Source organism: Macaca mulatta, chromosome 5, assembly GCF_049350105.2.
Source record: "Macaca mulatta isolate MMU2019108-1 chromosome 5, T2T-MMU8v2.0, whole genome shotgun sequence".
Taxonomy (NCBI): Eukaryota; Metazoa; Chordata; class Mammalia; order Primates; family Cercopithecidae; genus Macaca; species Macaca mulatta.
The window spans coordinates 63,537,019-63,547,439 of NC_133410.1; the positions used below are offsets into that span (position 1 = coordinate 63,537,019).

Genomic DNA, 10,421 nt, shown 5'->3' on the forward strand with positions numbered 1-10,421 from the left:
TATTGACCTAATATTAATGTGTCATTGGATGAAATGATATATGAAATGGTACAAAGCTTTGGTTAAACAATCTCTAGTGAAAATACTTCTTTAGTAGAAGAAGTAGCAATTGAGAAAGAATATCTGTAGATCTGTAGGAATTTAACTTACTTTTTTCTGGGCTTTTTGAAAATGTCTCACTTAGACTATGATCCCTTTGAGAGTAGGACTGCCATTTTTTCACCACTTTTTTGTAGCTCTCATATTTGTAATTTTATGTTGTGCATTTATATAAAATATAATTGTATGTTTATAGATGTGTTTGATTATGACTACATGTACTTGTGTTTTATATAAAAAAGAAAATTGATTTCTAAGATTTGTAATATTTTAACATGTTATATGGGGTGGTTTTTAAACACCTTTTTTTAGTCTGTGAAGAATTTACTTTTTTTTGACACTACTTTGTGTGTTATAGAAACATTTGATAGGATAAATGTGCTGATATTAGCGCTGTCATTCTACAGGAATAAAGAAGAGATCAATACACATATAATCAAATGCATAAATCAGGTTTATCTTTGAATGATTTTACAGTGTAGAAAGATGAAAGAAGAAACAGAAAAAATCATATATCTATGTTTTTATACCTCTTCCTATATTTTTCTTAAAGTGCTGAGAGAAGGTGATCACAAATATATCAATATTCAGTTTTTCAGGATCTGTGAAAACAAAACAAAATATCATGAGCCATTAACTAAAGGTACATAAGCTCTACCCTCTCAAATTGTTTTAAAATAGCCAAATGCTGAGTAGGACATTAGAAGCTGCAACTTTAGAGTTCAATGGATGTGAATTTGAAGACTAGTCTACAGTTTATGACTTTGTGATCTTTGGAAAGTCATGTAAATTCTCATAGCCTCAGTACCCTCATCTTTAAAAAAAAGCCCATGAGACTGATTTCACAGGGTTGATATGAGTATTAAATTAGATTCAAGGCCAGGAGCGGGGGCTCACACCTATAATCACAGCACTTTGGGAGGCCGAGGCAGGCAGATCATGAGGTCAGGAGATCGAGATCATCCTGGCTAACATGGTGAAACCCCGTCTCTACGAAAAACACAAAAAATTAGCCGGGCGTGGTGTCTCGCACCTGTAGTCCCAGCTACTCGGGAGGCTGAGGCAGGAGAATCACTTGAACCTGGGAGGCGGAGGTTGCAGTGGGCTGAGATCATGCCACTGCAGTCCAGCCTGGGCAACAGAGCGAGACTTCGTCTCAAAAAAATAAAATTAAATTCAATAGGAATATTTAATGCTACACAAATCTGAACTAAGTGTTCAACAGTTGGCATCTATCATTGTGATTTTTACATTCTATACTTAGGATAATTCTTCCCATTTATATTTATAATTAGAAGCTGCTATATTCAGAAATAAGATGAATTTATGATCTCCTACTTCTTTGATATTGTTTCTGAATGATCATGTTATATCATGATGTGTGTGATTCAGTCATTTTTTATAGCAAGAGAGCTCTTCTATTGGTTGGGTTTTGTTTATATTACTATTCCCAAGGATAATTGTGATATTTCCACAATCTTTACTCCTTTTTCGTCTTATTATTGTTGGCAGGTGCTGAAAGAGTGAGGAAGACTTCCTACGTGGAATGTGCACTTTGTGAAATCTAATAAATATTGAAGTCCAAACTAACTTTAATTTATGAAAGCCCTAATTAAAAGTAAGCTTTTCCAGGAAAATAAAACATATTTTAATACTGGGATAAAAAAGCAAAGTCTTGTACACATTTGGTGATCCTTTAATTGTGTGTTTCTTTTGTGGTAATCAGTCAGCATTATCAGGTTTATAGATATGACTTATACTCAAGGAGACCAAATTTAGTTTGTGAAATAAAGGGGGAATAAGAGCTTCTAATTCATATACCAGAGTTAGAAACTATTTGTTTATCTTTCTCATTGATTGTGACCATTCACATCTCAAAGTTAGTCAGAAAATATTTTGGAAAATATTTACCTTGGGTTGCTTTTATCTTCTTGTGATTTTGGTATTATTGTAGTCTCAGACAGTTGCAGAATATGCTAACACTATTCTTGCTGGTTGGCAAGGGTGGTGTCAGCCACCTCAGCTGGGTTAGACTCAGCTGCTGCAGTGTTTGTGACAGTCTCAGATTGGAGCCTGCTGGGAGCTGTGGTGTTGGAAGTGGCACCTGTAGTTTTCCTGATAGAGGCAATGGAAGTGGCCGTGGTGGCCGCAACAGTTGCAGGAGCAGAGGTGGCTAGCAGCGCTTGAGAACTAGGGTTTACATCATTCTCAGGTGGTTGCGTAGGTCCAGATGATGGACAACGTGGGAGGTTTGGTTGGTGAGGGCTTTGATGGCGGAAGAGATCTAGGAGACCAGGGGTAACTGCAGGAACCGTTTCCAATGTTGTAAACTGTTCGTAGTTTGACTTTCCAGGACTTCTTTGTTTAAATGGTTTAGAATTCTTTTCAGAGCTATGGCTAGACTTCAGAGAGAGAACACAAAACAAACAAATAATTGTTTTTACACATTTAGTATGCATAAAGTTAGGCTTTAAATATGTATTTATATTACCGTTTAAATTTATATAATTATTCTAATTCATTTCATAAGTAAGTTGATAGAAAAATATGCCTGCCTTATACAGCATTTTAAATTATGATTTTGGGTGGGATATAAATGAAGTAAACTGTGTCCCTACTGTTCTCAAAGTTTGATAGTTTTATTGCAGGTTTTTCCAAAATATATTCCATAATATGCATTATGCTGTGAAAATTTTGGTGACCAAATAACTTTGGAAAGGTTTTGGGTAAAGTAAAACATATTTCTTTACTGCAGGACTTATTGGAATCGTTAACATAATATATAGTGGATATTTAGAATATCTAAAGGATATCGATATCTCTCAATTTTACCTAATCACAGAAATTTCATGTGTGTGTGTGTGTGTGTGTGTATGTGTAGCATTTCTTCATACTAGTGTTTTAGTGTTTTGTGGAGCACTTGTTGAGAAATCTGTTCTAATTTCCATCCTGTAAAAAAGTATAATGCATTTTACTGCTCTGAATAAAGAGAAACTTTCCATTGTCCCCTTTCATAGACCTGAAAATACAATGAGATTGATAAAGCATTCCATGAATCCATGTGGCTGACTCATTGCACGGAATCACAGACACTAAAAGCTGGAATTACCTTGAGTCAGTGTATTTCTACCCTGTGAAAGCCTTAATTCAGTAACGCAAAGGACACTTTGATTTAATTCACTTCAGTTACACAGGGTTTTGACATGACATTCCCTCAGGATTTTTGATTAGGCTCAGGTCTCTCATTTTGTCTTCACTGGCAGAGGCTAATTCTTGAAGTTCTAAATATGATGCTTCACCTTCCTCTCTATGAAGGATTAGTTCTTTTTTTTTTTTTTTTTTTTTTTTTTTTTTTTTTTTCTGGAGACGGAGTCTCGCTCTGTCGCCCAGGCTGGAGTGCAGTGGCCGGATCTCGGCTCACTGCAAGCTCCGTCTCCCGGGTTCACGCCATTCTCCTGCCTCAGCCCTCCCGAGTAGCTGGGACTACAGGCGCCCGCCACCTCGCCCGGCTAGTTTTTTGTATTTTTTTAGTAGAGACGGGGTTTCACTGTGTTAGCCAGGATGGTCTCGATCTCCTGACCTCGTGATCCGCCCGTCTCGGCCTCCCAAAGTGCTGGGATTACAGGTTTGAGCCACCGCGCCCGGCCGGATTAGTTCTTATCTATTTTTGTGTTGTACATCTTCCTAATGCCCATATATTTTAGACTGGGTTTGGAGTATCTGATAGTGTGGACTACTGGGGGAAGACTTTCACTTCTCGGGCTCTGGTGCTCCCGTGCCATGTGACTCTGACAGTGTTGTCTGTTCACTGAATAGATCTCATACTACCATAGATCTTTACTGGAAGACCCAGGAGCCACTCAACTTTTAGGATAAATTAATTTAACTAGAGGGCTGCTTTAACATTCTAACAATGTTGTTTTCTCTTCTCTTGACCGTTTTCAAGATTTTTATTGCTCTGTAGATGTAAGATCTCATGTATATTTCCCAAATTGATGCCTTGGTATATGTGGCTACATTTACCTCTAGGCAATGAAAAGGAAATGTGATGTAATAATATAAACCAGTGATCAGTGAGTGAGAAAAATATCCTACTCTGCAGTTTCTCTCTTCCCTACTTACAACTCCAACAGTTAGGTAGATGTGAGTAGCTGATTTCAGGGATGCTATGGAATGATCAGGGTTTGGGACAAATTGAATATTCATAGATTGGTCTAGGTTTCACTGAATGGAGGTTGTCAGACCAATCCTGTTACAGGTATCTGGCCATTTCTCAGAATTATTTCACATTGAGAATCATAAGGTGATGGGATTGAAGGGGTGGAGAAAAAAAGAGAATGGAGAAGAAGTACATTGCTGAAATTTTCAAGGCTGGTTTGGAATATTTTTTTTCTTCTGAATGTTAGAACAATTTGGGTCGTTAAACTTAGAAATGTCTATTCCACAGCATTAGAGGTAGGATAACTTTTTTTTTTTTTGGTTTTAAGGCTTCATTTAGAGTACATGTCTGGTTGTGGGGAGAAAGGAGAAGGGGGATCTAACAGGATGTCAAGACAAGTATTTTCAGGTAACACATCCTTCTGTGCATTCCACCTCCAGTCTGATGTGGGGTGGGGTTATGACAATTAGAAATGGCAGAGGGTAGATACAGGGATTTGGAATTTTGAAAAGTCTTTCCAGATGATTTTGGATTTCCTCCCCTTTTTCATTGGACACCACTGAGTTTAAGAAAATAAAGAGTTTTTGTTTTTTTGCAGGATCATAGAAAATGTGCCTTATTTAAAAAACCATCAACATGTATAAGGAAAATATATCTACATTGAATGAAGAAATATTGATTTTGGAACTGACAGCTAGGAAAGCATTGCATTTCATGAAGTAAGTTTTCCTACTCCCACTGCAGACTAATACATATCAAGAGGCAGGTAATTGATGCAAGATTTTGGTGCTTACACAACTATTCCCATTTGTTTCCTAAACTTTGATATTCAGACTCTGTCTCTTAACATTTTCTTTGGTTGGAAATAAAATATTTGTACCTTATCAACTTGTCAGACAAAATGGCTTTTGATTATGATTGAAAATGTAAAAAGATAACCAGAAATGTAATAAAACTTATTTTGTGTTTTCTTATGCGCATCAACAGACTAAAAAGAGATGGGAAACACAAACATTAAAAAATTAGATCCAGAGTATGTATGGCATTTTGAGAAGAGTAGTGATTGTAAGTCAGATATGAGGGTAAAATGTGTTTGCATTAGGATGAATAGAATGAAATACAATTTAAGAATTTCTGGTGTCATCGTTGCATGAGCAACATTCTAACAGTTTAAAGAGTGCACAGTCTGTGGAATAAGGATGATCTATTTTTCTTGAATCCTTTTAGCAGAAGGATTCCTTTTCCTCCACATTCACATGAGTGTGTTGGTACCTGGTCTCCAGTGACCAGGTAGTGCTAGATTTGACTTCCTTTATCATTATAACTACTATTCACTCAGGTGTCCAGCTGGAGACCACTACTACAATAATCTTTATGAAGTTGGTGTGAGAAAAAAGCCAACCTGTCTTTTATGGAAGAGAAAAATGAATGATCCCAAGAAGCTCTGGAATAGGATTTTTCATGGGATGGGAAATCCTCCTGGCTACATTTTAGCATGGGGAAGGAGAAGAAGAGGGAGTTCCCATAATTAGCAGTGCCCATAAGACACTGGTTGTTCATGAAATGATACTGGATTATGTTCTCAGAAATAAGTCTTAGACAATGTCCTTCTCATCCTCTAGGTAATGTAATTTAGGTGCAGGTGTTAGATTAACAAATCTAAAAATATTAGGGATAGCAAGCACATGCTCTTGCTTGGAAGTTAATACCATGTCTAGATTTTCTTAATTTATTTGAATTCTTTATGTGGTTGCAAATTCATTTTATAGAGTTTCTTATGAAACTCTATAAGAAACTCTATAGAGTTTTCTTCTTCCCAGCTTTTTATTTTTGGAGAGTCCACCAAGGACTAAATTTTATGTAGGAGTGCTCCTGCAAAGGTAGAATCAGAGTACCTTAACAACTTAAAAATCACAATACTGCAATGACCAATTTACATGTGTTTGGAATTCTAGAGACCTATCAGTATGTGGGAAAAGAAAAATAATAGGATTACATTCCAAAGTCAACAAAAGATCTTAGAGAAAGTTAAATTAGGGTATTAGAAATAAAATAAAAACAGGGTATGTTTAGTATAAAGCTACATTGGCATAAAACAATGAACTGAATGTACCCCTTATGATTAGGAACTGAATAAGAAAATAAATACATGTAAAATATTTTATATTTACCGTGGGGTAAGCAGTGAAGATCAAAATGATTGCAAACAAAATCAGAGGCTTCATCTTGTCTTTGGGTCCTCTGGAACCAAGCAGCTTCATTGGTGATCAGACAATAAAAGAAATAAAAATTTGTTTTTGGTAAATTTTAACCAATGGAAAAACACTTATGTCTATTATGGCATATCTATGGCATATATCATATCTATGGCATAAGAAGAACATATTATTTAAAAGAAATACATAGAGTTCAACAGATAGGAGCAAAGGTTAAGAATAGTGAATTCTAATAACACTACATAAAGTAAATAAAGAATCATGGCCGGGCGCGGTGGCTCAAGCCTATAATCCCAGCACTTTGGGAGGCCGAGACGGGCGGATCACGAGGTCAGGAGATCGAGACCATCCTGGCTAACACGGTGAAACCCCATCTCTACTAAAAAATACAAAAAACTAGCCGGGCGAGGTGGCGGGCGCCTGTAGTCCCAGCTACTCGGGAGACTGAGGCAGGAGAATGGCGTGAACCCGGGAGGCGGAGCTTGCAGTGAGCTGAGATCCGGCCACTGCACTCCAGCCTGGGCGACAGAGCGAGACTCCGTCTCAAAAAAAAAAAAAAAAAAAAAAAAAAAAGAATCATGACAAAATTTCTCATTTAATTGTCAAGAAAACAAATATTGATCCTACCTTTTTACCTATTATTTTATGATTACTAAACAGTTATTTAAGAAGGCAAACCCATAATATGATTGAGAATGTGGTGAGATATACAACCTTTTACACAACCATTAGTTCTATTAATTTAGATAATTTTTTAAATAATCATATAACAATACACAAAAGAAACATGAAAATGTTGATACTTCTAACTTAAAAACCCATTTTTTGGAAATCATTGTCAATAAATTAAACAATAGAAAAAATCCACTAGTGTTCATTTCAGTGTTACTGATAATTAAAAATATATTCATAATCATGAAGACTTTGTGGAAATTTGAAAAATGCTTATGTTGTAATGATAAGGTAAATGTTTAAATATCATGCTATATGTAAATTATCCACATAGATGACAGAAAAATGTAAGCATAAATGAAGTTATATATGAGATGATTATGTAATTTATGTGGATTTTCTGTTCTCAAAAAAATTTATGGTATTCTGTTGATATCATAATTTAAACACATAAAAAACCTAAGAAATTTCCACTAAAATGATCTGTCTCTAATTTTCACCTTATATACGTAAAACACTGGACAGAAAAATTTAATGTTAACTCATAACCTAAAATACATATATTGTTAGAAATATGAAACACTCATTTAATTTTACCATCAGTATTAATTTTTATTATCAACAAATAACTCAAAATTTAATATTTCTGTTAAACTTTCATTTTTTGATATAATCTTCACTTCTGAATTTTCTCATCCAAACAAAATGTAAAAAACAAATCCATCTCAAATGGTAATTATTTGAAGACTATTATAAAAATATTCTTTCTTAATACTTTTGCAATCACATAATACTTCAATAATGAATCTCTCTCTCTCTCTTTTTTTCTTTTTTGCTAACATTCATTTTTTCCCAAAGAAAAGTAGCTAAGAGTTTTAGTTGCCAAATCCTGGTCATATTACCTAACCTATCAGAGGCCTATTTCCTAATTTTAAAATGAAGTGATTTATTTTTTGATTGATGAAGTGGTCAGATTTCAATACCCCAAAAATAAGAATAGAAAACCAAATTAACAAGTTTATCGCTTCCATATGAAACAGTCATAATCTCAAGCAAAATATGAGACATATTTCTACATTAATATGTACGTCCCTTTGTAACAAAAGAGATAAATAAAGTAGAGGCAATCAACTAATATAAAATCAGGCCCAATGATTTCCTGCATAATTTAATACACTGATTTTTCTGCCACTGAGAACATTTTCATTTGTATAGGTTCAAAACTAAAATATGGCGTTATACCTAGAAAGGGCCATTTTAAAGATTCCAATATTCTGGAGAACAGGCTATTTTTATCATTATCATTTTTCCTGAAATTGTTACCATTTTACTGTTAGAAATGGATAAAACTTGTAGGCTGAGAACTTATTAAAGAAGTATCAATTTTTTTTCTGTTTACAGTATTTCCTTTCAAATGCATTTTTTCTGTTGGAATTCTGTGGAAAGCAGAGTTTGAGATTTCACAACACTTCTAATTATATAATTAGAAACTATATAACAAAAACTAAAGAAAATGGATTTTTAAGCCTTTGAAATTAAAAACGAAAAAAGATACCGTAATGAGGGGGTCTTCTTTCTGTTTGTCCAGCAATGTCAGCCTTTCCTCAGCTTGTGAAATCTGGAAGCTCAGTGAAAGAGCACAGGTGATTCATGCCTTATAAAGGATTATTTTTTATCTCCTTTATTCCTTCTATATTGTGAAGCAAAATATTATTATTATTATTTTAGCCTTTGCATCTGGGTTAATCCAAATCACTTCCTGAAACAAAAAAAGGACAGGTGTAATTTTCAAAAGTTAACATTTGTACTTTTCATTTTTTTTCAGGAACGTCATGATTAATTATCTGTGTATTAGAAAAAGTGAAGGTTTATTCATTATAACTTAAATGTGATACATTGAATACACTCCTTCCTTCATTTCAGATATTTTCTTAACATTTTACTGTAAAGCAATATTTATTGAAACTTGACCAGAAACCCAAGGACTAACATGTTTTCTTTCTTTTTAACTGTACCCTCTTATTTATAATATAATGCTCGACTATTAAGTGCTAACGTGTATTCTGAGCTGGGAGAAAGTATTTGAAAATGATAACTTCTTTTATGTTCATTTTTGGCTTTTTAAAGTAAAATATTGCTGAAGTAAATTTTTAGAGATTATAAAATTAGCTGAACTGAAACATTAATGGTTCTTTTCTCACATTTTCTTAACATAAAAACGAGAAAAAGGGTCCTCACACCTGTAATGTCAGCATTTTGGGAGGCCAAAGTGGGAGGATCACTTGAGCCCAGGAGTGTGAGACCAGCCTGGGCAAGATGATGGAACCCCATCTCTAGAGAAAGTGCAAAAATTAGCTGAGGTGGGAGGATTGCTTGAGCCCAGGAGTTTGAGACCAACTTGGGCAACATGATGAAACCTCATCTCTACAAAAATTAGCTGGGCATGGTAGCCTTTTCTGTCTCTACAAAACATTTAAAAAATTATCTGGACATGGTGATGTGCATCTGTAGTACCAGCTACTTTAGAGGCTGAGGTGGGAGGATCACCTGAGCCTGGGAGACTGAGGCTGCAGTAAGCTGTGATAATGCCACTATACTCCAGCCTGGACCACGGAGTGAGACCCTGTCTCAAACAAACAAACACCAAAATAAAAAAAGAGAAAAAGGTGACTAACGAACCATTTTGACACTCTTTACTATACATCTTTTACCACTAGATTCAGAATAATTCTTTTTTGTTTGTTTGTTTGTTTGTTTTGTTTTGAGACGGAGTCGCCCAGGCTAGAGTGCAGTGGCCGGACCTCAGCTCACTGCAAGCTCCGCCTCCCGGGTTCACGCCATTCTCCTGCCTTAGCCTCCCGAGTAGCTGGGACTACAGGCGCCCGCCACCGCGCCCGGCTAGTTTTTTGTATTTTTTAGTGGAGACGGGGTTTCACCGGGTTAGCCAGGATGGTCTCGATCTCCTGACCTTGTGATCCGCCCATCTCGGCCTCCCAAAGTGCTGGGATTACAGGCTTGAGCCAGCGCGCCCGGCCCAGAATAATTCTTTATTACACAACAGTTTTGTATCACAGAAGAAAGCTTGCTCAGAAGAAATGTGACAGTTATTTGCTAATACAAAATGTGAGCATTGTAGTAGTTTGACGTCTGCTTTGATGCCACCTTTAATTTCCATGAAAATGTTGTTTGTTACCAGAAAGATAGAAAAACATCATCTGGAAAACCTACTGGTGGATAATCAGATTTTCAACGCTTTTCTTTCAAGTTAGCTGTTA

At 35.6% G+C, this 10,421-nt stretch overlaps 1 protein-coding gene across 1 annotated transcript; it reads right to left on the reverse strand.

Moving 5' to 3' along the window:
* Positions 1-535: 535 nt before the first annotated feature.
* Positions 536-8,790, reverse strand: LOC144340912 (uncharacterized). Its single transcript, XM_078002560.1, has 4 exons — positions 8,702-8,790; positions 6,430-6,513; positions 2,011-2,501; positions 536-701 (listed from the first exon to the last, which is right to left on the reverse strand). Exons 2-3 carry the CDS (start codon positions 6,481-6,483, stop codon positions 2,082-2,084), a joined length of 474 nt encoding a protein of 157 aa, XP_077858686.1. The 5' UTR covers positions 6,484-6,513; positions 8,702-8,790; the 3' UTR covers positions 536-701; positions 2,011-2,081.
* Positions 8,791-10,421: the final 1,631 nt, after the last annotated feature.

What these genes read in the sequence shown, in the direction of transcription:
- LOC144340912 (XM_078002560.1), bottom strand. Translation starts at nt 6,483, where the DNA reads ATGAAGCCTCTGATTTTGTTTGCAATCATTTTGATCTTCACTGCTTAC. An exon ending in TCTTCACTGCTTACCCCACG is followed by an intron (nt 2,502 to 6,429) that starts GTAAATATAAAA and finishes CTCTCTCTGAAG; the next exon opens with TCTAGCCATAGCTCTGAAAA.